Raw genomic sequence first — 27,041 nt, 5'->3', positions numbered from 1 at the left:
CACTTTTCTTGTTATACATTATCTTTTCTTTGTTAACTTTGTATCATTGCACAATACATCTTACAATGCAGTGCAATGGGGTTATTTGTATATGAACCTGGGCTAACAGAGAGGATTTTTGGTTACTTTTGATGTGCCTAAACGACAAGCATTTTTACTATTTTTGCAATACTTTTCTTTAGCCATGTGCATTTACCACGTTTGGCTAACTGTGGGTAGTGTACCAACATGGTCGAGCTACAAGGTTTTTGCTTGTTCTTTTGGCCATCTTGTTCTGTGACCTTCTTCCTGCCCTACCAGGTCAGGAAATTCTTCTTAAGGTCATGCACTTGCCCGGGAAAGCCTTGGTTTTCGTGCCCAGAAAGTGGGCTGAAACTGTCTGTTCCCAATCCACATATTGGTGCCTGAATGTCTAATCTGCATGCCAGCATGAGACCCACAGTGGTCATTGATTGGACCACTGTTGGTGTGCATGAGTGGGGCAGCTCTTGCCATTGGAGTGCTCAGTCTGAGCGCTCACCTGACATTGGATAAGAAGAGCAGTCCTACAGCCGTGCACCAGACACCCTGGAAAAAATCCTGCAAGGAGTCAAATATCCTGCATTGCTGAAGACGATCGAAGAAACCGTGGACCCGTCCGAAGGTCGTCTGGCAACCAACTTCTGCTGGTGTCCTGAAGAGCCCTGTCTAGCAAGAGATCTTTAGAAATCCTTTATTGGAGCTTCGCAATGGGAGTGGAGGGACCATCCATTCCAGATGTCCAACTGGTGTCCTGCAAATCAGAGCCTTTGGAAGTGCCCCTGAGCCAATCTGTGGCTGACCAGCTCAAGGTTTGGGCTACCGTGCTGCAGACTTTGCTGTTCTGCATTGAGGGTCAGAACTTTGGGGATCAACAGTTTGTGCTAGAGGACTCTTGCTTGGCAGGTTTCGTGGTGCCAGCAACAAGGGGACTCGAGACAGAAGGCAAATTCCAACCGCGACAAGTGTGTCCTCCTGTATTGCCATGAATTGGTGGCTGTGTTCCAAGACAGCTTTCCTGCATCCAGTCCTGTGCTAAGAGGGGCCCTGCATTGAGTTCTTTTGCATTCTCCATCCTGAAGACCTTGCACTAGCAACAGTCACCGACCAGACAAGTGCTCGAACCTGCAAGTTGGGTAACTTTTAGAAACTTTTATAAGTTTAGCTTTGCCATTGCTTGCTCATGCAAGTATTCAAAATTTCGAGAACAGTTTTTCTGACTGCAACAGAGGGTCCTGTAACTCTTGGAACAATTCCCAGATCCCCAGGACCACTACCCTAGTTGTTCCCCCCCCCCTTCACAAACTTCCTGGGAACTTTGCTGAACTTTTGGGCATAAGGCCCCATTCAGCATAGGCAGGACTTCTGAAGTTAGGGTTTTGTGATTCCTTGTACCCGACAGGGTTATACGACTTGTGCACCTTCCCTTTCAGGTGTTGTGTAGTATTTTTGGAATTACTGCACTGTCTAAGTGGCTGTATATGGTATACATTACTCACTGTAATCGTATTTCTGATGATTGTATCTGCTTAGATTCACATGCTTTGCATAGGCAGCCGTCTAGTGGTATATGCAGAGTATTGCATGACTTGTTTTCGAAAGTCAAAAAGGGACATCAACTGGGCGTGTTTGTAATACTATCCCTAGTGTAACATTGGTAGTACCCATGGTCCTTCACACATCAACGTCCCTCAGATTGTTTTGTTTCTGACAAGAGGGAGCATGAAGTGTAAAGATGTTTGATGTCTATGTACCTTCAACTCCAAGAGGGAAGGAAGGGTGGGTGCATGTGAATCTAAGTAGATACAAGCATCAGAAATATGATTACTCACCGTAATGTATGCCTTCTGAGGTTTGTGAATCTGCTTAGAATCACATCAATTACATAGACTAGCGAGCAGTACCTGGAGAAGGTGGTGGGATGTTGGACGGTACAGCAGCAAATAGATGTTTTAATACTGCTTGTCCCACCTGTGAATTTTGTTTGGAATGTTTATCCAGATAGCAATGCTGTTTAAAGGTATATATGGAACTCCAAGTAGCTGCTTTGCAAATGGCATCTAAAGGAACATTTGCAATAAAAGCTAAGGTAGCCCATGTGTCACGCGAAGAGTGTGCTCTGGGCAAGAAAGGCATAGTCTTTTTAGAAAGGGAGTAGCAAATTTGAATGCATTGGACTATCCACTTTCTGTTTTTCTGATTGGCTTTGTTTGGTTAAGAAAATGCATAACAGCGCTCCTAACATCTAATGAATGGAGGCTGTTTACTGCCCAACTGGTAGAGTTTTGGAAGAAAGCTGGAAGTTCTATGGACTGGTTAACATGGAACATTGAAATATATTTTTGTGAGAAATGCGGGTGTGTTCTTAGCACCACCTTGTTTTTATGTATTGCAACAAAGGGATCTTGAACTGAGAGTGCATGTAAGCTCATTGACCCTTTTGATCGATGTAATGGCAACAAGAAAAGCAATCTTTTAAGTGAGGTGTTTAAGACTGATTTTATGCATTGGCTCAAAAGGAGGACCCATGAGATTTGCAAGTACAACGTTTAGATCCCATCCCGGCCCTGGGTTTGAAATAGGTGGGCGTAATCATTTAACCCCATCTATGAATGCCTTAAGTACTGGCACTTTCCAACAAGAAATCTTTGTTTGAGAGGTGGTGTATGCAGACAGTGTTGCTAAATGGACTTTAAGGGAGTTGAAAACTAACCCTGAATCCAAAAGGTAAAGCAAATATAGAGTAATGTGCAAAGGAGAGCAATCAATTGAACTGAGGTCTCGAGCTTTGCACTAGATAACAAACCGTTTCCATTTAATGTAAAAGCAATGTCTGGTATTAGGTTTGTGTGCCTCTTTGAGGATGTCCATATATCTTCGTGGAAAGTTCAAATGACCAAAACCTATGGCCTCAGGAGCCAAGCTCAGAGTTTGAGGGCACGGATGATATACTGTGCCCTTATGTCGAGACAGCTTGTTGTATGGGCACATACGTTTTACTGGTGGGCAAACTGACATTATTTGCAGGTGTGAGAACCATGGTTGGTGTATCCACATTGGAGCAATTGGAATGAGTAACTTTTTTCCCTGTGCCTCTTGTGGATGATCTTGTTGAGGAGTGGTGTTGGGGGGAAAAGCATAAGCAAATCTTGCCAACCAGTTCATCCACAGAGCGTTCCCCTTGCACCCTGTTTGGAGGTACCTGGATGCGTAGTCTGGGCATTGTGCGCTGTTGCAAATAGATCTATGTATGGTTGACGCCAGTTTGAGAAGATGTCATGTAGCATTGTCTTTGTGCAACTGCCATTTGTGTTTTGGTGGAAGCTGTAAGTCTCTGCTTAAGACGTTGGCTAGGCAGTTGTGTTCCCCTGGAATGTGTTGGACAGGAGGAACATGTGTTTCAATGCCCAATTCCATATGTTCTGTGCTAGTTTTGACACACCTGGAGAATGTGTTCCTCCCACCCCATCGGTTGTTTATGTAAAACATGGCTGTAGTGCTGTCTGTTAGGACTAGGACTGAAAAGCTTTAAGGGCTTTGAACACTGTTAACAACTCTAGAAGGTTGATGTGATTCTTTGTTAGTGTTCGTGTCCATTTGCCATGCACAGTGTGATTGAGATGTGTTCCCCATCCAGACAGTGATGAGTCTGTAGTAAGAGTGGCTTGTACTGGTGGCTTGTACTGGAGGGCCATGAATGATTTCCCTTGCAGAAGGTTTTCCTTTGTCCGCCACTGCAGAGAATTAAACTAAATTCTTTGAAATTACCACCAGGTCGTCCCACTGACCATTTGCTTGTGACCATTGTTTCGCTAGCCACTCTTCCATAGGATGTATCCGCAGGAGTGATGTACTATGTAAAAGCTGGAGGCCATCATCCCTAGGAGGCACATGGCTTTCCGTATGGTTATCTGACTACCAGCTACATAATGTGGAATTTTAAATAGTTCATGTTGTACCCTCCCATTGGAGGGGAAGACTAAAGTGTCTTTTGTTTGAGTTTGGACCTCAAGAAACGGTTTTGTTTGACTTGGAACAAGACTTGATTTTTTTCTCGTTGATTGAGAAGCCTAGATTGATTGTCTCTTGGGTGTTTTGTTGACACTTTTGAGGTGTCTGCCCAGTTATTAGCCAGTCGTCAAGATAAGGTTACACAGGAATCGACTGCCTGCGCAGGTGGGCAGCTGCCACTGCAAGGGCTTTGGTAAATACCCTTGGTGCTGATGATATTCTGAAGGGAAGCACTATGAAATAGTAATGAGTTGTGCCGAGTTTGAACCAGAGATATTTTCTGTGAGCCGACAACATTGAAATATGAAAGTATGCATGTTTAACATCCAATGTTGTCATGTATTCCCCCTTCTTTCGGAGTGGGATTACCTCCTGAAGGGTAGTCATTCATAACATGTGCAGTGTCACATACGTGTTTGCTGGATGAAGGTCTAACACAGGGGGCATAGTTAAATCCTTTTTGGGAACAAGGAAGTAAGTTGAATAAATTCCTTTGTTTACTTCCTGAGGGACCAGTTCTACCTCTCCTTTTTCAAGAAAGGCTTGGATTTCTTCCTGAAGAATTTGTTGATGTTCCTGCGAAACTTTGCACTGTTTTGGAGGATGATGTGGCTTTGACAGGAACTCTATGGACCCTTTTGTCATGGTGGAAAGCACCCTGATGTGATCTCCCTCCCATGTGTCGGCGTAATGTGATACTCGACCGCCTACCGGGGTAACATGGGAGGAGACCTGAAACGGAGTGTCATTGATTTTTGGGTAGGGGCGCCTTTACAGGCCGCTGCCCGAGATCAACCTCTACCTCGCCTAAACCCTCCTTGATAGGTAGACTAAAGGGGGTGGATTGAGTTGTGTTTGGATATCACTGGGAAGATTCATTCTGCCCGAATGTGGATTGAGACGCTGTTGGGTAATTTTGGCCTAAAAAAATCTACGTGTATTAAAAACAACCCTTTGAACGTATGATTGGTTAGACATTTGCCATAAAGATTTTAATATTTCATGTTGAGCCATTTCAAGGGTGTCATCCACTGCCTTGCCGAAAAGCACATTGTTTCCAATGGGCATATTTGACAACGTTGCTCGAGTTTCAAATTCAATTATTTGCAACCTGTCTACCTTCATTGACAGTTTTGAGAATTTCTAAACAAGTAGGGTCTAGGATGGAATCTAGTTGAGTCTGGAACTTATCCCAAAGGGATCTATTGCAGCTTGAGAGCAGGGGTTTGTTATCTGCAATTCACACTTGGTATGCAGCGGATGTTGCTACCTTTTTTCCCCCCAATGCGAAAAGCTTCTTCCTTTCTTTTTTTGGGGGTGCTTCAGCAGAAGCTAATGGTGTCACTGCTCTTTTGCGGGTGGTAGTAACTACTAAAGAGTCAGGTTTTAGATGATCTTTGATATACAAAGGGTCAAAAGGTGCTGTCCGAAAAGTCTTTTCTATTCTGGGGTTAACAGCCCTGGTAAGAAATGATGTAATTAAAGAGGGTTGTATCCTTTTATTTATTGACTTAAGTAAAGGGATAAATTGACCTCCTGCAGATTTATCCTCTAGCATTTTGTCCACAAAGTCTGACTCTTGGGGAACATCCTGTGTCTCAAATTTAAAATGTTCTGCTGACTTTTTAAGCCGATCATTGTCTAAGATGTCATCATGCACAGGAGAATTGGCTACTGGCTGATCCCCATCTGGTGGTGAGGGAATACAAAATTGGTCGTCCTCATCATAAGGTTCTTCATCACAATATTGATCCTCATTATAATCAGCATTATCCTGATCTACATGAATGACCTCTTCTTCTAACATGGGGCTGTAAAAGGACATCTATCCGTAACCTAGAAGATTTAGAGGGAGTCTCTTCTTGCATTAATTCAATTGTTTTGTTCATTAAGTAGATATGTTTCAATAGAAAACACAAAGGATGAGATGGTGTCCATTGTTTCTTGAAATCTCTTTTTGTCCAAGAACCTGTTGTAAGTGTTTCTTTAAAACGGGAATGCAACCTCTTCAGGGTTATGCTGTGGGCTAGGAGTTAAAGCTTGGGATAAAAGGCAAGAGGCCTCAGTGTATTGAGTGATTTTCAGCGATGTATGGACTTGCTCTGAAACACTAGCTTGGGAATGTGTACGTTTCAGGGGTTGTTCGTCTTGCATACTAGTTTTTGATGTACGCTCGGTGGTGTGATCACTACTGGAAATTGGTGTTGGTTTCGGCGTATGTTTAGTTGTGTGCGCTGTTGAAATTTGTGGCCCGTGTTTAATATGCGCTGAAGATTTTTCACTCAACGTATGTTTTTGAGGGCTGTCATGACGTACGCAAATGTGGATGCAGAGGACTGCGTCGAGACAGATCGCGGGAGGAGCGTTTCTATTCCGCGTGGCCATGCTTTCGATGAATGTTTCATCGAAAAGCTTGAGGTTGTATGCTTATCCCTACAATGTGAGTGAGATCTACATATGTGTGTGCCACTGTTGCTGGGTGGTGTCTCCCTAGTAATGCTGCCAGCATGCCTTTCGGAGGGGGGTGGGGGGGGACTGGCACTTGGGAAGTGTCTGCTTCCGTTTCTTCTTCGGCGTCAATTTGTGTGCTGAATTCCTCCTTCTCTGACTCTTCGGCACCTGTTGACACATCTATTGAAGCTTCTGCCTGCATGGCATGGGCTGCCCAACGTTTTGTATGCTGGTCCTTAAGTGTCCTTTGGTCTAAAAAGCTGGCAGGCAGCACAGGGGTTTTTGCAGTGATCTCTAGGAAGGCACTGAATGCACACGCTAGGAGTGTCCTTCCACAGACACTTTTTATGACAGGAGGGGCAGAATTTAAAAGGAGTGTTCTCCATAATAAAAGAAGCCTGCAAAAGTGTAATAAGAAAAAAAGGGAAGAGAAAATGTAGGCATTCTCTAAGGAATATTTGGAATGTAGCAACCCCCCTTTCTCTCTACTGTGTAGGCCAAGGCCTGAGGTAGGCTGAAGCTGTGACGGTTGTCGATGAGAAGGCTCTCATTGAGGATCTTCATCAGTCGAAGTGCGCTGTCGAGAAGAAATAACTGTGCTTATCGTCGAACATATTACATCTAAAGTAATAACAATATAACTATATAAAGGCTACAAGCCACGACCTCTGCAAACTGCGACCATCCGTCTGAGGGACTTCGACGCGTGAAGGACCATGGGTACTACCAACGTCACACTAGGGATATTATTACAAACACGCCCAGTCGATATCCCCTTTTGACTTTCAAAAACAAGTCATGCAATACTCTGCACGTACCACTAGATGGCAGCCTATGCAAACCATGTGATTCTAAGCAGATCCACAAGCCTCAGACATGTGTTTTATGTTAGTTTGTGTGATAGTTTAAATTTTTCATTGTGTGCATTTAGCCATATACTAAATGTCATTTTTATAACTAATGTCATTTTTACAATTAAGTGTCTAAGGGGTATTCTTGCCTACTTACCTTTTGGACTCATTGTGGACACCTTACCAAGCTCACCCTTCCCGACACTTAGCCTGACCACTCGCCTTGCTACCTTGAACTGGTTTGGCTATAGCTCCCAGAGTTGTCCCTGTCCCAATCATAGGGTGGTCTCCTATACATCTGTACACCAGGTCAGAGTATAGAAAACCAGTCCTAACACGAGGTGCTGGCAGAATTGGGTCAGGTTTCCCTTCCACCTCCTCCTGGTCCAAGAAATAAAGTTTCAGGGGCTCTTCCTACAACATGCTACCTTCTTGCAGCATCTTTGCAGGTGGTGTCTCAGTGTCTCAGTGGCCAAAGGCACCAGGGTGAAAAGTGATTTTGCCTTTGTGGGCTGTGGTAAAAGGGAGAGTGCTGGAAGCATCTCCTCCACCCTTGGCCCTCTTGAACATTCTTGCAAAATTGTCAACTGTGTTGTAGACGCTGGCCTGTGCAAGGAAGGCATGGTATCAACAGTAAGACAGACAAGTGGCCACAGTTGAATGGTGTTTATTGAACTTTCACAAGGGTGAGATTAACGGCCATCTAAACCTATATCTAAGATGGGAGCAAGATACAACCATCAAAAAATAAAGAAGGCAGTCCTAGGGCCTATACTAAAAAAACAATTCGCAATCATTACTACTAATTTTACAAATAGTGTGGGTGAAAGTTCATGAAAAAGAAAGAAGTGTTCACAAAATGATAAGTCAGGATAATTGGCACATAAGCCTCCATTCCCCACGTTTTCAGCACGGGGCAAGGCAGGTCATTGGAGCAAAGCACGCACTCTGACACAGCGGCACGAGGATAGAGTTCAATTTCCACAGTTCAGGACCTTCTGTGTCCAAGCCTCTTTATCCCTGGTAAGCCTCTTGACTCAGAGGGCCTGCTGTACAAAAATAATAAGGAAACATTCCTTTCTCTCCGTCTGTATTTAAGTAGGGTGTTCACCCTGGATCCCCCTCTTCTGGGCTCAGATCCCTTTGTCAACAATGTCCGAGAGTTCTTTCACGTGTGACTCATGGTTCACCCCGGATACCCCTCAGTGGGCTGAAATCTCTTTCTTTTGGTCAATTAGTCTCCCTCAGATGGGCTTGTAACCAATTGCGATGTGCTTTAAACTATCGAAGACTTTGGAATGTGCACAGGATTTGGCAAGACCCGTTGCATGACCACTTCGATCTCAGAATTCCTTTTTCTCACACTCTGCATCAGTTGTATACCTATCAGAGACCTTCGAATGAGTGCCTACGTGTCACTGGACCACTCTGTGTGTGGTATTGTGGGTTGCCTCCCAAAGTTCAATGACAATTACTTCTTTGGTTCCAATTAAACTTGCGTCGCTCATCGCCAACACCTCACACACTGTTCTCTTTATACAAAGTTATTTCAAAACACAAGCTGGCTTGATATCAGTCTCTCCGACTCACCAGCTGTGCTGCTTTGGCGATGCCGCTTTGTTGTATGAGCCAAGGACAGTACCACGGCAGCAAGCGCTCCTCCCAGCCTTGGTTATTGACGGGTGTACCTCCTACACCCTGTGAAGATTTGATCAGCCTTAGTTTCTGGTCTTTAGTTTCTTACTTTCCAAGGTTCACGAAAGCAACAGTCTTTAGAGGTCACAAGTACTTCCGTCCTTGCGACTCCCTCTGGTCTCGCCACCTTTCTCCTTGTATTAAAACTGCCATCTTGGAACTGCCGTTTCCTCGTGTGGTTTGCTTCGCTCAGAGTGGGTTTTCGTGCTCTACCTTTTATCCATGTGGGGAAGTGTGATGAAGTCAGGAGTGTGTGATAACACGCAATTGTCTGTCCATGGTGTTGGGACAGATTAGGTATACGGCTCCGGTGTTAGTCCATTGCCGCTCATGGTGTACTGTCCGTGTGAAAGTGTTTGTGTCGGAAAAGGAGGGTGGGGGGTTGAATTCCCAGGTATCCTACCTGGCAGGATGAGGAAAAAGTCTTATTGGGAAGAGAATACCACGCCTCACCCCCCGGTGTTCCACTTCCACTCCCTGAGGACCCCCCATCCAGGTGATCCTGCTGCACTGGTCCACCCCCAGGAACTGGATCCCTAAGCAATGGCAGTGTCCTGGCCACCTGGATGACAGATCCACGGGTCTAGCTGGTGAGACACCTTCAGTTTTTTCAAACCTCAGAGGCAACGCAACCCTGGAAACAATGGTAGTAATCATTGACGAGCAAATCATGGATGGTGCAGTCGATGAAGAGATGGTAGTTTCAGGCCTACGGATCGTCGACCGTATAGCAGTTGATGAAGATGGCGTCGCTGATTTGTGTTTCAACAGAATGCTGGTCGTCAATGGAGTCGTCGTTGATGTTGACGGGTGTCTTTTTTCCTGAAGAATGCGAGTCAGAGGCCCTATCACCTTCCTGCAGCCAAGTGGCTAACCTTGGATATTTTCTCGTTTTAGACAAACACCTGGCAAATAGAGCAGTTGCCCACATCGTGGTCACGGTGCAGGCAATATAGTCATTTATCATGCAGGTCGTTCACAGAAACGTTCCTTAGGCGTCACTAGGAGCAGGGCCCAAACAGGCTTTTCTTGCTAACGTTTGCATAGCCGCGTGGGGTAGCCTTCAAGGAAGGCGGCTTCAGATCAGTCGATAGTCTGGATCTACACCGGCAATGGATCCCTGCTACTGGCAGTCACAAAGATGATAGATGAAGGAAAAAATGTTCTCAAAAATAGTACAAAAGTCGGTATTTCGAGGAGCGAAAATGAGGACTCGCAACACATGAACATGCAGTAAAAATCAGAAGATGGCCACCAGGGGTAGAGCAAGGGAGGACTAATGCCATTGGCTGAGGCGGTATGACCCAAAATGTCAGCAATAGGCTATATTTTACAAGCAGTTCATTAGGCTTTAAAGTTAAACTGCTTTAATATTACTGAGGATTCCTAGCCTGGTGACTAGGAATACTCATAAGCATGTGAATCCATGAAAGATCCCAGGCTGGCGTAATGGAATAAACAAATGGAAAAATCTAGCCTTATTTTGAAAACATACTGTTCAGATCTTGCTAGGTTTACTACAAAGTTTTGAAATGGTCCTATTTCCGCTTTGATAACTGCCAAGCAAGACAGGAAGCTTTATATGGTTCAGAATTATTGGGCTATTGGGAATTATTGAGCTAGGATTCTGTTGTCTCTGCAAATGCTCAAAATAAGTCCCCAAGATGAAGAATCAAAAATCAAATTGAGGTCCCGTTAACTGTGAAGGAAGCACTTTGGAGAAACCCATTATGTACAACTTTTAGGTACCCACAAAAAAACGCATTTGAAACAAAGACCCATGTAGGGGATTGAGCAAAAATGCTGCAGCAGATCTGTTTCATGTCTTCGAAACCTAGAGAGACAATCTCATCTCGGGACTCTACTTCGGTCTTGAGAAGACTTGAAAGTGCAGCAAAGGGCACATATACATACATAATGGCAAAGTCTCATTGGATGAAAAGCACATCTCCCAGTGATCCTGGCTCGGAAACATAAGATTAGCCTCTTAATAAATGTCGAGCAGTAGCAGAGCACCAATTCACCAAGAATCTGGCTCTCTTTTTGAAAGCTGCACATGGCAACTGCCAATAAACACATGCCGCGCTGTCAGCAACCAATAAAAACCAGGCTAATATTCAGTGGACCAGCCTCATGGATTCCTGTGCAAAGAACAGTGGACATGTATTGCACAGAATCTTTTGTAATTATTTTCTGTTACAAAAATGCTCTTGCATGAAAGCTGAATCTCCACCCAGAACAAAAGTGTCCTCGGAAGAGTCCAGGAAACCAACAAATGCACAAGAAAGAGGACACCCATCACCCCAACAACAGCCAAACCTACCCCTCAGTTTTGAAAACCCTTATGCTTGCCAATGAAGAGCAAAATCAACTGTTCTTCACAAAAGGACATGCCATTGTCTCAACTAAACAACCAAACAAACGCATCAAAAAGTTGTAGTTAACTCTGAAAAAGTGAAAGTGCATGATATGAAAGCCGAGGCCACAAATTCTAAAGTTTGGATCTATTAAAGTTTCATTGCCCCATTTTTACTTGCAAAAGACTGTTCTGTGGGAAAGTCTGCATTTCATAACAGATTCATGAAGATGTACGCTGTGAAGCAAATCACAAAGAAGTGCATCTTCTCAGCACTTTTGCCTATGTATCCCTCAGTACATTCTTAGATGTGAAATGGTTGCAGGGCTGGATTGGGACAACAGAAAAGTGCAGGCTCCAAAAGAAAGGCAGCCAACATTGGTCAGTTGCGATTCATGACTTTCATGATTTGACTAGCACCTGGTGGCCTTTTGTGAATTTTAATGCTCATAGGGCTACGATAATTGCCCATAACTACTAGATGGCACAGTTTAAGTCATCAGAATAGTGGGCCACACAAGCATTTTGGCCCTTCAAAAACAGCTATTGCCTATAAGCCAGTCCGAGTCTGGATGATTAATCTAGCCAGAACATAAGGAAATTCCACAAAGCAGAGGCACACAGTGCAAAAGGAGTGCTAATTCCAATATGAGCAAGTAGAATCGTTTGCCAAAATCTTAGAACACTGCGAACATTAGAAGCCCTTGATGAAGACATGCAAATGGACACAGTTTTAGTTTGGGCTATTAAATCAAAACGATTGCATTAGAGTACAGATGGGGAGGAATGGCATATGAGGAGGGGCACAGCATATAGCTGTTTGGTTATTTGCCCACCCATTGACTGCGCATGGCCATGCTAATTCATATGGCCATTCCCAACCAGTTCCTGCCCCTTCATGCCCAATACACCTTTATGGGAACTCTTTCCCTTGCCTACACAAAAGCCTAAACTGTTGGCATTCCCAATGCTTGTTTGTCAAGCTCCTCGAATTCAAATGGATGTATTTATACTTGACATGATGTACCAATGACGATGATGATGATACAGTAGCAATCATTTTCATATATGAAACTGACGTTTCTTCTAATTCTCTAAGAAATGAATGAAGAAATGCATCGCACTGTTAAATGTTGACGGGGTGTGCAACAAACAACATGGCAAATCATTTTTACCGTATATGTTAAAGAAAGTCCCATTAAAGGTTGCAATAATCAATCCAACTTAACATTGACATAAAAGTAAAAAGACGCAGTAGAAAAGTTCGACCACAGACCTACATTTAAAATATCCACACGGACGAAGCAACATATTCCTGGAATCAGGACACCTTTAATTACTTATACACTCTGTAAAACTTAGCAAACATCGGTTTTACTATCCAATGATTATAGTTGTCATATGAAGCAAAGCCAGCAAATGCCTTCTAAACCCAACTCCGCTGTTTAGCACGCTTTAATGACAAGGTCTAAAAACAAGATTACATTGTACTCACGGGTAAAGCAGTGATAATCAACCCGATGGCATTCATCCATGCTGTAATGTTCTCCCTTGGCACTAAAGGTTGGCTGCAAGAAACGAGAAGGAGAGCATGACGTGGCATAAATGTTCTCGCAATGCTATTCCTATTTTTATACAAACTACGCCATTTCAGATACTGTACATAGCCACTTACAGATGGTTGTGGTTTGGTCTGTTCCAAATATTTCTTTCATACAGAATACAATTGTCTGTCTTGGGTACCTTTGTGGGATTCTCAGTTTATGAAAATAATGAAATATTCTTCAGCAAGGGGGCCATGATCCCCAGGCCATATCATCGGAAACAATTATTGTTTCTGATGATAAATATATATAAAGACTAGGGAGGAGCACTTGCACTCTGTACAGGGAAAAATATATTCATAAAAACATTGTGTGTAAAGATGATTAACATCTGATAGTTACTATCCACTATCAGATGGTCAATTTTGATGATGGCTCGAATAAAACTCGATAAAATATTCTGTTACTCGAAATCTTTCAGTGAGGCCATATGGCCAGCCTTATCTTGATGTAAAAATCACAGTGCAGAAAATAGTGCTAGGCAAATAAGAGGTCTTTACAACCTTATGTTTTCAAACTAAACAATGACATTTTAACATAAAATCTCGAATGTGAAAGTTGTATCACTATGGCATTACGTTAAAATACATCAGTTTGAATAATATTCTTTTCTTGGTGCTGGTTATGTTTAAAGTGGTAATCTTTCTGCCGGCCCACTGCCGGTTCTCGTCCTACATCAAATCCTCCAATTCCTGTTTCACACCACGTTACAGTCATGAATTATGTTGTTGCTGCCTTTATAACATTGAGGCAGTCCTCATTAGCCAGCTAAGCCTGCTTACCCTCTTCGTCTCCTTTTCCTAAAACCATATCTGAACACCTTTAGAAAAAAAAAAACATTCTTTCAATATCAAAACAGGCAGACACCTCACATTTCCATGCTGCAACCAAATAACCCCTAACATCTGATTATTTGTGCTGGATGCTTCAGTCCTTATCACCTTTGCTTTTCAAATCCCTTGAAGCTTTTATACAGGTGTTTTCAAATTTAGCACCATATACCGTGGAATAAGTAGTTAAGCTTTAAATACAAGCTGGTTGGTGGGATCAGGAACAACAAAACTCATTGTAATATATTCTGTTATGCTATATCAACTCGCTCAGTGCCTTTGGCTTCCGACACAGTGTCCAGACTACTACCCACACAAAAGGTTGCACACTCGACTGGGTAGCTGACTGCAACTGCCAGGTAACCAACCTTGCAATCACGCCGGCCCATGATCTGACCACCATATAGTCTCCTTCACCATCTCGTCCCTGGAGACCCCCACACAGGCGCGTCCATCGCGGCACCCAAGGGACAACGCTGTGCCTCAACTTCACCAAAATCCAAACAGCAATGTTAGAAAAGATCGAGACCTTACATAAAAAAATTCGGCACAAGTAAACCATGATCAAGTCTACAGACACCCCCTTGCCCATACCCAACATAGTGCCCACACCCGAGGTTAACCCTCCCCCACTGTTGCACTTCACCATCGACACACAACCTGAGATAGCATCAATCCTCAAATGCCTGAAGCCCTCCAGATGCAAAGGAGACATCTGCCATGCTCCATTCATTAAGGACTGTGTAGATGAACTGTTCCCTTTCATCACTAAATTCATCAACGCCTCATTCTCCTCAAGCCTTGTGCCAGTCACCCCTGCATGGGTACTCCCCTTGATTAAAAAGCCATCTCTTAATTCAGCAGTCTCCAAAAACTACCGTCCAGTCACCACCGTCCCTTTTCTCTTAAAAATTCTAGACAGAGCTGCATATTTACAGATTCAACAATTTCTTGAAACTCACCACATACTGGGAGCACGACAATCTGGTTTCCGGGCCACAGGACTGAAATTATCCTACTTGACTTAAAAAAAACAGATGATTAGACCAGAGATCAAGGAAACTCGGCCCTCCGCCTGCTTGTGGATCTCTCTGCTGCATTCGATCTGGTCGATCACCAGATCCTCTGCCAGCACTTGACCACGACAACATGCTTCTCGCCAGAAGCCACCGCCTGGGTGGTCTCATTCTTTGAGGACAAATCTATGAGACCCAATACCTTGCAGGGTCCCCCAAGGCTCCTGTGTGTTCCCCACACTCTATAACATACTTACAAAAACCATTTTCGATCTCCTTTACTCTATTGTGATGACAACACCAAAGTCTTGCTACCCCTCTCCGACAAGTTCCTTCGAAGATACAATACACTAAACAATGTCTACACCATAATTGAAGCATGGATGGCCACTCACCACCTCTGTCTCAATGACGAGAAGACCAAACCCTTCCTGGTGGGGCTGCCGGCCAAAATAAAAAATCTGGATGCCCAATATTCCTCCTTCATCATTGACGGAATCCAAATCCCTGTGTCACCCTCAGTAAAAAAAGCTCAGCGTTTACCTTGACTTTACACTCTCCCTCTCTCGACAAGTGAATGCTATTACCTCGGCTGCGGCACACACTACCAAGCAGATTAACGCCACCAGGCACTTCCTCTCCCAGACTATTGCCCAGGCAATCATGGGTTCCAGGCTGGACTACTGCAATGCCCGGTTCTCGGGCACCTCTTGCAAGAACATTGCCAAGTTACAGGTGATACAAAAAAACACTGTTTTCAACTGCACTGAACATCCCAAGCCGTGAACATATCTCTACCACTAGGAAAAATATCCACTGGCTCCCATTCAGAGGGCGCATCATCTCTAAAGCTCCATTTATTACACATGTCTATCCAACACTGCCCCACCCTATCCCCATCAGGGATCAGTCGTGCAGACCGAGTAGAGAAGTCTACAGCAACAAACTATTGCAACCTAAATGTAAACTATCGAAAGCGGGCGGTGCCAGTTTCCCCATCTTTGCAGCAAAAGAATGGAACTCTCTCCCCACCCATACCTGGGAGATCGGAGAAATCTTACTGGGTGTTCAGGAGATCACTAAAAACCTTGCTTTTTGCATAACTACACACAGTGTAATGCATAACCTTGACCTTAACACTAACACTGTACCCTACTGTCTGTATTTGTTTTTAATGTTTAACTGGTTGTAACTGCGTCTTGATGACCACGGGTTTAATGCGCTTTATAAATGAATACATAAATATCATCTCATTATGGGTCTTGTACAATTTCCTTTGCATGTGTCAAAAAGGGCTTCAAAACGTATTATGCTACATTTCTCCAATGACTGGGTTATCTTGGTTTATCTGGCCCTTTCCCAACCGCCACGTGAGACTACGATCAACATATCCTCAAAACCACAATTAAGCTTTGCCAGGAAAAAAACGTTACCTTCAAAATCATACTTATCAGATCAGCGTCTAATCGACAGGAGGTTTTAGACCAATTCCACATTCCATGCAGTCTGAGAAGCCACTTGGCTGTTTGTTTGATTCATAACTGAGTGCATTTAGAACCCATGAGCACCACTATGGTCTCTTTAAACCGTGGGGCACCTCAAGGGATGGTACTGTTCCAAATGTGGTTCAATATCTTTGTTAGTAAAGATGTTCTGTTTGCACCTTTCGCTCCATAGATTTCTGAGACCCCCATTCTTTCTGCTCGTTTTGAACGCTGTCTTGACTTCTTGGAGGTCAGTTAAACCTTCTGCTTTACTTCCCTTGCCTGTTTTGCTCATTCTTATGGGGAAACTGACCAGTCCCTAAAACTGTCAGTACTGAGAGAGAATGGGGCTCATTGCAAGTGTCCTGTTCCGAAAACAACGGTGCCGGTAAGCCTACCAGCACTATTATTTCCAGAGCGGCACAATACAGGTTTTCCTGCCGGAGCCGCGGTGCCCGACAGGGCTGTCCCTGCGGTACACAGCGGCCACAGTAGGCAAGCCACCACGGAAGCACCAGCACTGTTAACAATGGTGCTGGTGCTTCCGTGGTCCCCATTCCCTTAGAGTCCTATTGGACTCTACGGGAATTGGAACTTACAAATTACTGGCGCCTGAGTTCATTGACCGACGGGGTGGTAATCCCCTGGTGTTACAGGGAAGTCAGGCTGCGGTAATTTTTTTGGTGTCCGGTGGCAACCCGCCGGTATCACCGGCATGTTAACCACTGGACCTGTAATGAGGGCCAATGGACTCATTATGAGCTTGCCAGTCCGGATACAACGGTACTGGTAAGCTTGCCGGTACTGTTGTTTCCGGACCGGCAAACTCCGAGTTGTGCTCGCGAGTGCCTTTCCTTCCGCCAGGTCTGACATGGCGGAATGAAAGGCACCCGCGAGCACAGCATGCCTGTAGCACAGGCACCATTAAGAACAGTGCTGGTGCTACAGGCATCCTTATTAAGCACTATGGGAGAAATGGGAATGGGGGAATCACCCGATTCCGGCACCTGCAAAAGGGCAATTAGCGGGCCGGAATACCCCAGTAAAACCGGCAAGGCTATCTCGAACCTTGTAATGAGGCCCAATGTCTCTTAATGAATTCTTGTATTTACAATTGCACACATCACCTTATAGCAGTGTTATTGAAACGTTTTCATGTTGAGCCCCCCTTCAGTATAGATATTGCTACCAAGCCCCCCCCCCATCCCCCGAATAAAAATATTGTTGCTGGATCCCGCAGATGCCATATCTGCTAGATTTTCTATCAGAAGAAGTCACTGTAAATCCTTTTCGAAGACCATGGCCTTAAAGTGAAGCGCAGTCAGGCTATTTTGTATCCTTATAACTTTTTATATAATGGCTTTTTGGTTATTTTGACAATGTGCCTAAGACAAGTTTGTGGCAGCTGTGTGATTTTTCCCATTTCTGTGTCATTTTACTCATTGTGAGAAACCGGAGGGTATTCTCACTTCTATTCCCCATGGGTTCTCTGCGCAGGTGGACAGAGAAAGGCCATCGCTTTTGGATCCTGACCCTGGGGGGAGACAAGTGGGGGAGGATCACCTGGGTGCAGGGTCCGTGGCGACTGGGATGCCCTTGGGAGAGACATGGTATTCCACTTTTCCTACTAACGACCAAGCCAAATCTTCCCCCGCCTTCATGGGTTATTGCAAGTCAACTCCCCTGACTTCCTCATATATATGACCACTGACAGTAATGGGACGAATAAGAGGCAACCGGGAGTAATGAAGACTAGGTGCTTTTACCAGTGGTACTGGGACAAGGAAGCGGCCTGCTTAGAGTTGTAGAGGTCAGGCATGTCCCCTTATTGATGGTCAGGCAGGACTAATTGTACATTCACACCTGCAGTCTGTTAAATGGCTGCAGGTAGTTAAAAGGATGCACAATCAAATGGTGTCAGGAGAGGCAATGGCAGCGGTGCTGAAGCAGCAACAGAGAGGCCAAGAACAGCAGCAAAGAGCTGTGTTTGAGAAGCATGCCGACGGTTCATGGAAATGTGGCCGGGAAGCTGGGGCTCTGTGGAACAGATTGAACGCTGGAAAGGGAGCCGTGCAGAGAGGGTGTCCCTTTTTCTGATGTTCAGTGCTCGTTCTCCTGTGGACAGAAGCTGAAAGGAATGCCTGAGTGCAGGAGGTGGAGCACTGAGCCGAAGAACAGAAGGCTGAGCTATCTGCGCTGCTAGGAAACCCGTGGACGCAGCGACTGAGTTTCTATCAAAAGGAAACCCAGTATGCAAGTATTTGAACTTACGCAGAGGATTACTTTGCATCAGAGTTGTTGCGTGTGTGATAAGGTTTAAGTTACTTACCTGTAAACTATTCTTCTCCACCATGGGTCTGGAATGGATTCACATGCTCATGAATGTTCCCTGTCGTCAGGCTAGGAATCCTCGCTAAACAAAAAACAGTTTCACTTTCACTTAAAAACTGTATTTCTCTTCTAAACAGATAACTGTCCTCTGGGTAACTGTCTGGGATAACTGCCCCATCCAATGACAGTCCTCACCATAAGCCCCTCCTCTGGCAGCCATCTTCAGATTTGGTAAGCAGGTAAAGTGGCAGTATGACCAAGAAGAGCTGCAGAGGGGTCGGAGGGAGGGTTTGCATGTGAATCCATGCCAGACCCATGCTGGAGAACAATAGTTACAGGTAAGTTACTTAAACCTTCAGCAGAATGGGGTCTGGCATGGATTCACATGCTCATGAATAATGAATACATAGCAGTACACCATTACACAACCTCGAAAAGGTGGCAAGGCTCAACAGAAGCAATAATCCTTACCTCTGGAACTGACTCACCTCAAGCGAACAGGTTGCATAGCAATGCCTGGCCGACTCTGGACTCCTCCCTGGAATCCCTGTCGACACAGTAGAACTTTGTGAAGGTGTGCGTGGACCTCCACGTAGCAGCCCTGTAGATGTCCAGCAGGGGCACACCAGGTAGGAACGCCGTCGTCGCAGCGATCACTCTGGTGGAATGGGCCCTCGGACGGCCGGGCAGCGGTCGGTTTGCCAACCGGTGACATTGCATGATGCAGCCAGAGAGCTACCTTGAAATGGAATCCTTGGGCAGGGCGTTCCCATAGTTCACAGGACCAAAGTTCACAAACAGTTGTGAAGCCTTCCAAAAGCTCTGTGTGCGTGTCACTTAAAACTTCAGGTCACGAGAAGCGTCCAGCGAGTGTAGGGCCCTTTCCGCTGGCGACAAAGGTTTCAGAAAAAAACAGGTAATACCAAAGGCTTGTTGAATTAGAATTCCGACTGAACCATCAGCATGAAAGAGGGGTGCGGATGCAGCACCACCCTCAATTCGTGGAAAGTCAGGTACGGTTGCTTGCAGGAGAGTGCCTGAAACTCACCTACCCTTGTGGCAGAGGTGATGGCCACAAGGAGAGACGTTTTCCGTTTTCTACAAGATTAACTCAAGTGGGGCCTGATACATAGGCTCGAAGGGGTCCCCCAATGAGCCTTGTCAGAACCACGTTGAGTTCCCACGCCGGGGCAAGAGCCTTCACTGGTCCTTTGAGAAACTCCTCGACGAGTCAGTGAGACTAAAATGAAGATCTTCCTGGGTACCTGGTGTAGCAGGAGATAGCCGGCAGATGTACCTTGATGGAGGCGCGCGCTAGTCCAGCCTTGGCCAAGGATAGCACGTATGGAAGGATCTGTGGGGCCGTGATACTAAGAGGGGTAATGTGCCCATCTTCCTCTAGGAAAGGTGCAAAACAAAAACAAAAATAAAGCAAAATTATAAATTGTTTTGGGTGGCTGTGGGGGGGCACTAAACCACCATGGATGTTTTTAGTGTAAAGGTGGGTGGCCACGGGTATGTTCTTTTCGTAAGTGCATGGGGTTCCCTGCTTTCCTTGGTGGCTTCGACACCCTAGGCCCAAATATGTAGGCATTCCACATGAGAGATAGGTATTGTGCAGTAGGTGCCATCATTTGTTGCTGTAATGTTTTAGCCCATGTGGTTTTACCTGATTTTATCTTTTTAATTATTTGATTGTGTATTTGCCGCTCCTGACTCAGTGCAATTACATTGGACCAGATAATAGCTTTACTCGACACTTGATCGTTGTTCCATAGTTCCTGTTAAGTGTGGTTTGAATCCGTGACTTCGCTCGGCACACACGTGAGGGAGTGAGTGAAAGAACTACACTTCCCAGAAGGACTGTAGTTCTTTCAACGTTCTTTTTCCGTCCCCTGGCGCGAACGCGCCAGAGCGAACGGAACTAGCGAGTCTGTGCGAGTCCGTGAGCAGGCGTGCAGACGTGGTCCCAGTGCTGTGATCCTCCTTGTATGGTCATTGCCGACATGTTGGAGGCCATAGCCAAGGCCAGAGAGAGTCCATTGATCGTCCAACACACATGGAGAAGGCACGTAAGATTGCCCAAGCAGCCAAAAACTCCCTGGTTATTCCTGCTATTCTTAGCATTGCTACAGAGAATAGCGCAGTGACCACCAAAATTGGCACTAAGCCGCCTAGCATAGACAAAGTGAGAACCTCCATCTCAATTGATTACCGTGCACTAAAGGGAGACTCACACTTGCCAAATGCTACACTGGGAAAGGAGTCTCCTTCCACTAAACTTACTGTTGCCTTACTGAACACCTGGTCCCCGGTGAGGCACACTATAGATGTCCACGATAACATCCTCAAACACAGCATGGACATCATGTGCCTCACAGAGACCTAGCTCACTTAGGCACACGCCCCACCATTGAACAATTGACCCCCATACCCCCGCAGCTACGTGTTCTTCGGGAAACACCGGGAGAGGGGTCCGGGAGGGGGTGTAGCCATCATATGTAAGAAACAGCTTGGACTCTACGAGGCGAAGATCAAGTGCGAAGGTTGTGACATTGATGGATTCCCAACTTCAACAACAGCATAAACTTTGTGTTGCTGTATCGGCCACCGGGGGAATCCCATAATTTCAACAATGACTTTGTTATCACTGTTGTGCCCATGTTGACAGTTAACTCAGCACTGGTCATACTGGGAGATTTTTATCTCTGGAAAGGTGACCTCAAGGATAAAAAAGCATTGGAACTTGAAAAAATGTTAAAAAGCCATCATATTATCGATTATCGTTCATAACTCGGAACCAACGCATACTAAGGGTCATACCCTTGATTTGGTTGGCAGTGGAAACATTCTGAGAGTGTCACTACCACCCCTTGTATTTGGTCTGATCATTTCCTCATTTCTTGTTAGATGAAACTTCCAGCCCAACTGCATAGAGTGCACAAACCTGCACGTAAAATAGTAACCAGGAATGTGAAGGCTGTCACGTCCCCTATTCTGGCATAATGTATGAAGGGTTTGATGAACAAAACTAACGACTCTGATGGTCCTGAGACTCAGATTAACTTCTATAATGAAGAAATGATAGGCATGTTAGACCAGGTTGCCCCACTAAAAGCCCAAACCGTCAGACTCGCCAAACCATCAGAAAAGGTTCTCCCCAGCCTTAGCGGAACTTAAAGCTAGTAAAAGACAGGCAGAGCATGTATGGCGAAGAGATAACTCCCTGGAAAACCTGACAGCTTGGAAATGTATAGATAGAAACTATAAGACTAAGATCGTAGTAGCTAATAGAAGCTTCTACAATGATCAAATTAACCTTGCCAGGGATCATACGAAGGAGCTCTTTCGACTTTTTAGGTCCTCAGAAAATCCTGCTGCTACTAGTCCTTCTATTAAACCTACAATTTATGATTGTAACAGAGTGCAGAAAGCCTTTGCCGACAAATTGCAAAAGGCCCAAAAAAAGATCATGGTGGAGTCTATGATAAAGCCTTCCCTCCCCTCGGTTACTATACTCAACTGTAATCAGACTATGAAGAAAGAAGATCTTGTTAGTTCTCAAAAAAGCCTCCCCTGCCTGGAACAAGACACCCCAATTCAGCCGGATACACACAATGGATTCAGGTTTAAGGACTCATCCATGGCAGAGATACAGGATATCCTTAAAACCATGCATTCCCACAAACTGCCCTGGAGAACTGTTTCCATCCAAGAACATATTAGAGCCTTACCTCTGTAGGTAGGTTAACTCCTCGCTCAGAACCAGTCTCATCCCACAGTCTATCAAGAATGTTGGGGTTACCCCACTGTTCAAAAAGGTGGGTTTAGAACCCAATAATGCAGCAAATCTTAGGCCCATCACAAACACCTTATTTTTTCTCAAGTTAATTGACAAGGTTGCTACTGTACCGCTTCAATCTTACGTCTTGGGAGCTGGTATCCTGCATAAGAAACAGTCTGGCTTCTGGAGCTTTCATGGCACCGAAAGCACATTGCTTGATTTACAGACTCACATGCTCTCCAAGTTCAAACACAGCAAGTCAGGGCTGCTGATGTTGTTGGGCCTATCAGCAGCCTTTGACTTGCTAGACCATGGAATCCTCTTGGACCGGATGGCCGCTGTGGGGGGGTCTCTCCATGGAGGCAATAAGCTGGCTTAGGTCATTTCTTGAGGGTCATCACTTGTGGTGTGCCACAGGGGGCCTGTCTTTCTTTCCCCCCTGTTATTTAACATTTACATCCTCCCACTGTGTAAAGACCTGGAGTCGCTAGACCTATTCTTCTGCAACTATGTCTTTCAACTCATACTGGAGATCAGTGGGGACCACGAGAAGGACCAACTGATGCTGCACTCAGTGTACCAGACCATTAAGTGCTGGATGTCAACTAACTTGCTTTGCCTGAAAGCGACCAAGACCAAACTTATGTTGTTCGGTCCCCGGCAAGCCAGAGGTAGCCTGGGTCATGTGTATGCCAGTTTTGAATTTGATGGCAGTCAGATCATGGTAGTGCAAAAGGTTAAGACCCTAGGCACCTATTTGGAAGATAGCCTGGACAGCGACGCCCATCTAGCAGCCATCATTAAAAGTACTTACTACCACCTCAAGGTGCTACGGCAAGTGGCCCCACTGGTTTCTGTAGAAAATCATACTAAACTTGTCAGGGCTGTAATCCTCCCTCGTGTGGATTATTGCAACGCCATGTTGGGAGGCGTAAACAGCACAGATATCCAAGGACTACAAAAAGATTAAAAAAGCTGCCATTCGCATCATTTTCCAGATTAGGCGTTCTGAACAGACATCAGCAGCACGCAAAAAACTGCACTGGTTAATGGTCACGGCGCGGATTCAATTTAAATTGTTGTCCATCTGCCAGGAGTGCGTCTTCGAAAACGCCCCAGCCTACTTGAAAGACAGAGTGAACGTCTACCAACCCACAAGAAATCTGCGATCATCCGATGATTGTTTGCTGGATTTACACTGCGTTAAGCGAGCACATGGATACGGCCGTGCCATGTACAGGGAGCACGGTCTTGGACGCCTTACTTGCACAGTTGCGCAAAACAGAGGATCACTTGGCTTTCAGAAAGCAGTTCAAAACCGCACAATTCTTGCACAAAGAATAACCTTCCATGCCATCTATTTCCAGTCCTTTTTCACCCTTTGTTTATTCTGCCCTGGGGCTTTGGCGCGGTACAAATCCAATAACATATCGTAACATGAGCAAAATCTGCTTTCCCGAAAGGCTTGGGATTACCAGTGGGTTAGCCTTTTCCCTCTGCGCCTGGGTAGGTGCACCCACACATGTGAGGTACCGTTTTCATCATGACACCTGTGGGAATGCGTGAAGGTAGGACATGTGTTGTTGGCGGTGTGTTTCGGTGGGTGGGCAGAGGGAAATGTCTGAAAATTGTGTTTTTTTGGCCAAATTTCAGACTTCTGAAATTTGACCGCAAGTCAGACCTCTGTGGATTCCCACAGAATGTCTTCTTTTCGGAAATGCATAGGGTTCCCTGCTTTCCTTGATTGCTTCGACACCCTGAGCCCAAATCTGTACGTTATCCACATCAGCAAAATTCCTCAAAATCTGCTCTGCCGAAAGACTTGGCGTTACCAGTGGGTTAGCCTTTTCCCTTTGCGCCCAGGTAGGTGCACCTACACATGTGAGGTACCGTTTTTGTCGGGTCACATGTGGGAACGCGGGAAGGTACGACATTTGTTGTGTTTGCGTGGTTTTCATAACGTTTGGACACATTTGCTGCTGCACTTTGTCACACAACCCTTTCATTTCCCAAATGTGACCTACATTTAGTTGCTGCTTTAGGCACTGTACACTTTAGTAACCTGCACATGTCACCTACCCTCCAAAACGTCTGTCTGTCCTCTTTCAAAAAATGTATGCTTGCCCTTCCTCACCACATTTGTTTACTTTATTTGCACATGCCAAGTACGTCTGTTTAGGCCGTAAGCATAACAATCCTGTTTACCATGGCTCGGTTTTTGGCTTGTGGTATTGCTTGTTTTGTGAAACATTAAAAATGTGCAATTTCCTAACTGGAAGAGACAGGGAAATTTAGTAGAGCATTGGTTTTCTCTAAATTCACAGAAGCCATTGCCTTACCGGACCAACCATGTCCACCACATACTTTGTCATTTTCCTAATTTTTCCCCAAACTATGGAATTTTTCCCTACATATTTGTTGCCTGACCTACGCATATCACCCCTTCCTAAACTTTGAATTTTGTCTACTTTTCAGAAATGTATGCCTTTCTGTCTTCCCATTCAGCTTTCCTACCCTTCTCTACCATTCCCGTCCACGCATGCCCTATTGGACAAAAAAGGCCAAAATCACCCACCTCTCACAAAACGGCTGTTTAGCATATCAAAATATGTTTTTTTGGTTTCCACTCAACCTGTTCTTGAAAGCCTGGAAAATTGCGAATTCAGCACAGAAAACCATTTGTTCCTAGCTCTTACAAGGAAAAAACCACAGGTTTCTATGTACATCATGTTTATTGCCATTTTCTGAAAAAAACCCAAATGTTCTTCCTTTTTGGTTATTTTCTCTCACCTCCCTACAGCAAACTAGGATTCCTTGGTGGCGCTATGACCACCTACATGTGGTGGGAAAAAAGGGGCCAAATTTGGCCGAGATATCTCATGTAACAAAAAAGTTACAAGGGATTGAATGGCGACATACCGAAATCACCAAAAAAGGCCTTGGCACTGGGGGGGTAGAGGGGGGACCCATGGCAGTTAAGGGGTTAAACACCCTTGAACTGTGATCACTTGTGTCTGTCTTACCTTGATACCATGCCTTCCTTAGATGACCCACAGAACCTTCTGAGCGGGGATGGATGATGGTGGTGGGGGGGGGGGTCGATGAGGAATCTGTAGAAGAATCCATAGAAGAACAAGTTACTTACCACTGCTAACGTTCTTTCGATTGGATGTTCCTCCAATGTATTCCTCATCTTTGACAAGTTAATGTCCAGCTTCAGCTGCTTTGCAAAACTTCTTTCGGCAGAGTGTTCCCTGCGTCGATAACGTCCATTCGATGTCCCTCGAAGGCCTCCATCGAGGGTGACGTCATCGGAGAACATATATAGCACGCGATGCGCTCATTGGCCTCAGTTCTGTTTTTCCTCCTCCTCATGCAGCAGAGATGCCCATAAATACGGGCAAGACCGCACTCAACATTGGTGGAACGGAAGCTGTAATAGCATGGGAGATTCTACAGAGGGGTAGGACGGAAGGGCGATGAGGAATACTTTGGAGGAACATCCAGTCGGGGTAACTTGTTCCTCAAATGGATTGTGTCCTCCAACGTATTCCTCATCTTTGACAGACTCCCAAAGCAGTATTAGAATTTGAAGGAGGGTGTAGAATTTATATATTAAACATTTTCAAGGGCAGAACAAAGTACTGCCTTGCCAAAAGCAACTTCTTGAGAGTGGGAAGCATCCAGAGCATAATGCTTTGTAAACGTGTGTATTGATGACCACGTTGCAGCATCACAGATATTCCTTATAGGAACTCCCTTTTGAAGGGCTGTAGATGTGGCCTTGCCTCTGGTGGAATGAGCCCGCAAACCTTCAGGAGGGTCTTTCCCTGCCAGACTGTAGCACTCAGAAATAGCCAAAATTATATAACAGCTTGACCCAGTTTGTGTCCTGTATACCCTATAAATAGTTGATCATCAAACTGTAATTTGGACGTCCTCAAAATGTAAAAGCTTAGAGCTCTTCTAGGATCCAACCTATCAAGTCTTTCTTCCTCCTTACCAGGGTGAGGAGGCAGCTAGGAGGAGGGAAGGACAATTGTAAAAATGAAGGTTTGACCTTCAAGACATCTTTGTCTTTGTAGAAGACTGTAAAGGGTGGCTTTACTGACAGTGCCTGCAACTCGCTCACTCTGCGGGCTGATGTGAGAGCAACCAATAAAATGGTTTTAAATGTTACCAACCATAGGACACGTGTGCAGGGGTTCAAAAGGTGCACACAAAACCGGAACCTGGAAAGGAGATGGAGGATACACATTAGTGAGTCCTTTCAGGAATTGAGTTACCAGTGGGATTTTGAAATAAGAGTATTCCTCTGATGAGCGCTTCAAAATGGACAGGAAGATATGGTTCAAATGGGGTGATCCCTAACCTTTCATATATTTTAACCACTGATCTTTGAAGCTAGCCAACACATTCCCTAAAGGTGTAATATCAGAGGCATCAGCAGGTATATGGACTAACCATGTACCCAGACACACAAACCCAATGGGCATTTACTATTAATTTATTTATTAATGTGTTATAGCTTAACATAAGCTTTTCACATATCATAAATCAATAAGAATTACAAAAATATGTACTATTATAATTTCATTAAACATATTTAT

The 27,041-nt window shown here is 44.9% G+C and overlaps 1 protein-coding gene across 3 annotated transcripts in view; it reads right to left on the bottom strand.

Moving 5' to 3' along the window:
- Positions 1 to 27,041, bottom strand: part of MED23 (mediator complex subunit 23) — a 1,372,437-nt gene that overhangs the window by 116,617 nt on the left and 1,228,779 nt on the right. For all 3 annotated transcript variants that reach the window (XM_069606687.1, XM_069606688.1, XM_069606689.1), the window contains one exon: positions 12,878 to 12,950. In XM_069606687.1, coding sequence (XP_069462788.1) covers positions 12,878 to 12,950 — 73 coding nt within the window. The remainder of the gene's footprint in view (positions 1 to 12,877; positions 12,951 to 27,041) is intronic.

Source organism: Ambystoma mexicanum, chromosome 4p (assembly GCF_040938575.1).
Source record: "Ambystoma mexicanum isolate Mex_15411 chromosome 4p, UKY_AmexF1_1, whole genome shotgun sequence".
Lineage (NCBI taxonomy): Eukaryota > Metazoa > Chordata > Amphibia > Caudata > Ambystomatidae > Ambystoma > Ambystoma mexicanum.
The sequence above is the reverse complement of the archived record's forward strand: the minus strand, read 5'-3'. Positions and strand labels throughout refer to the sequence as shown.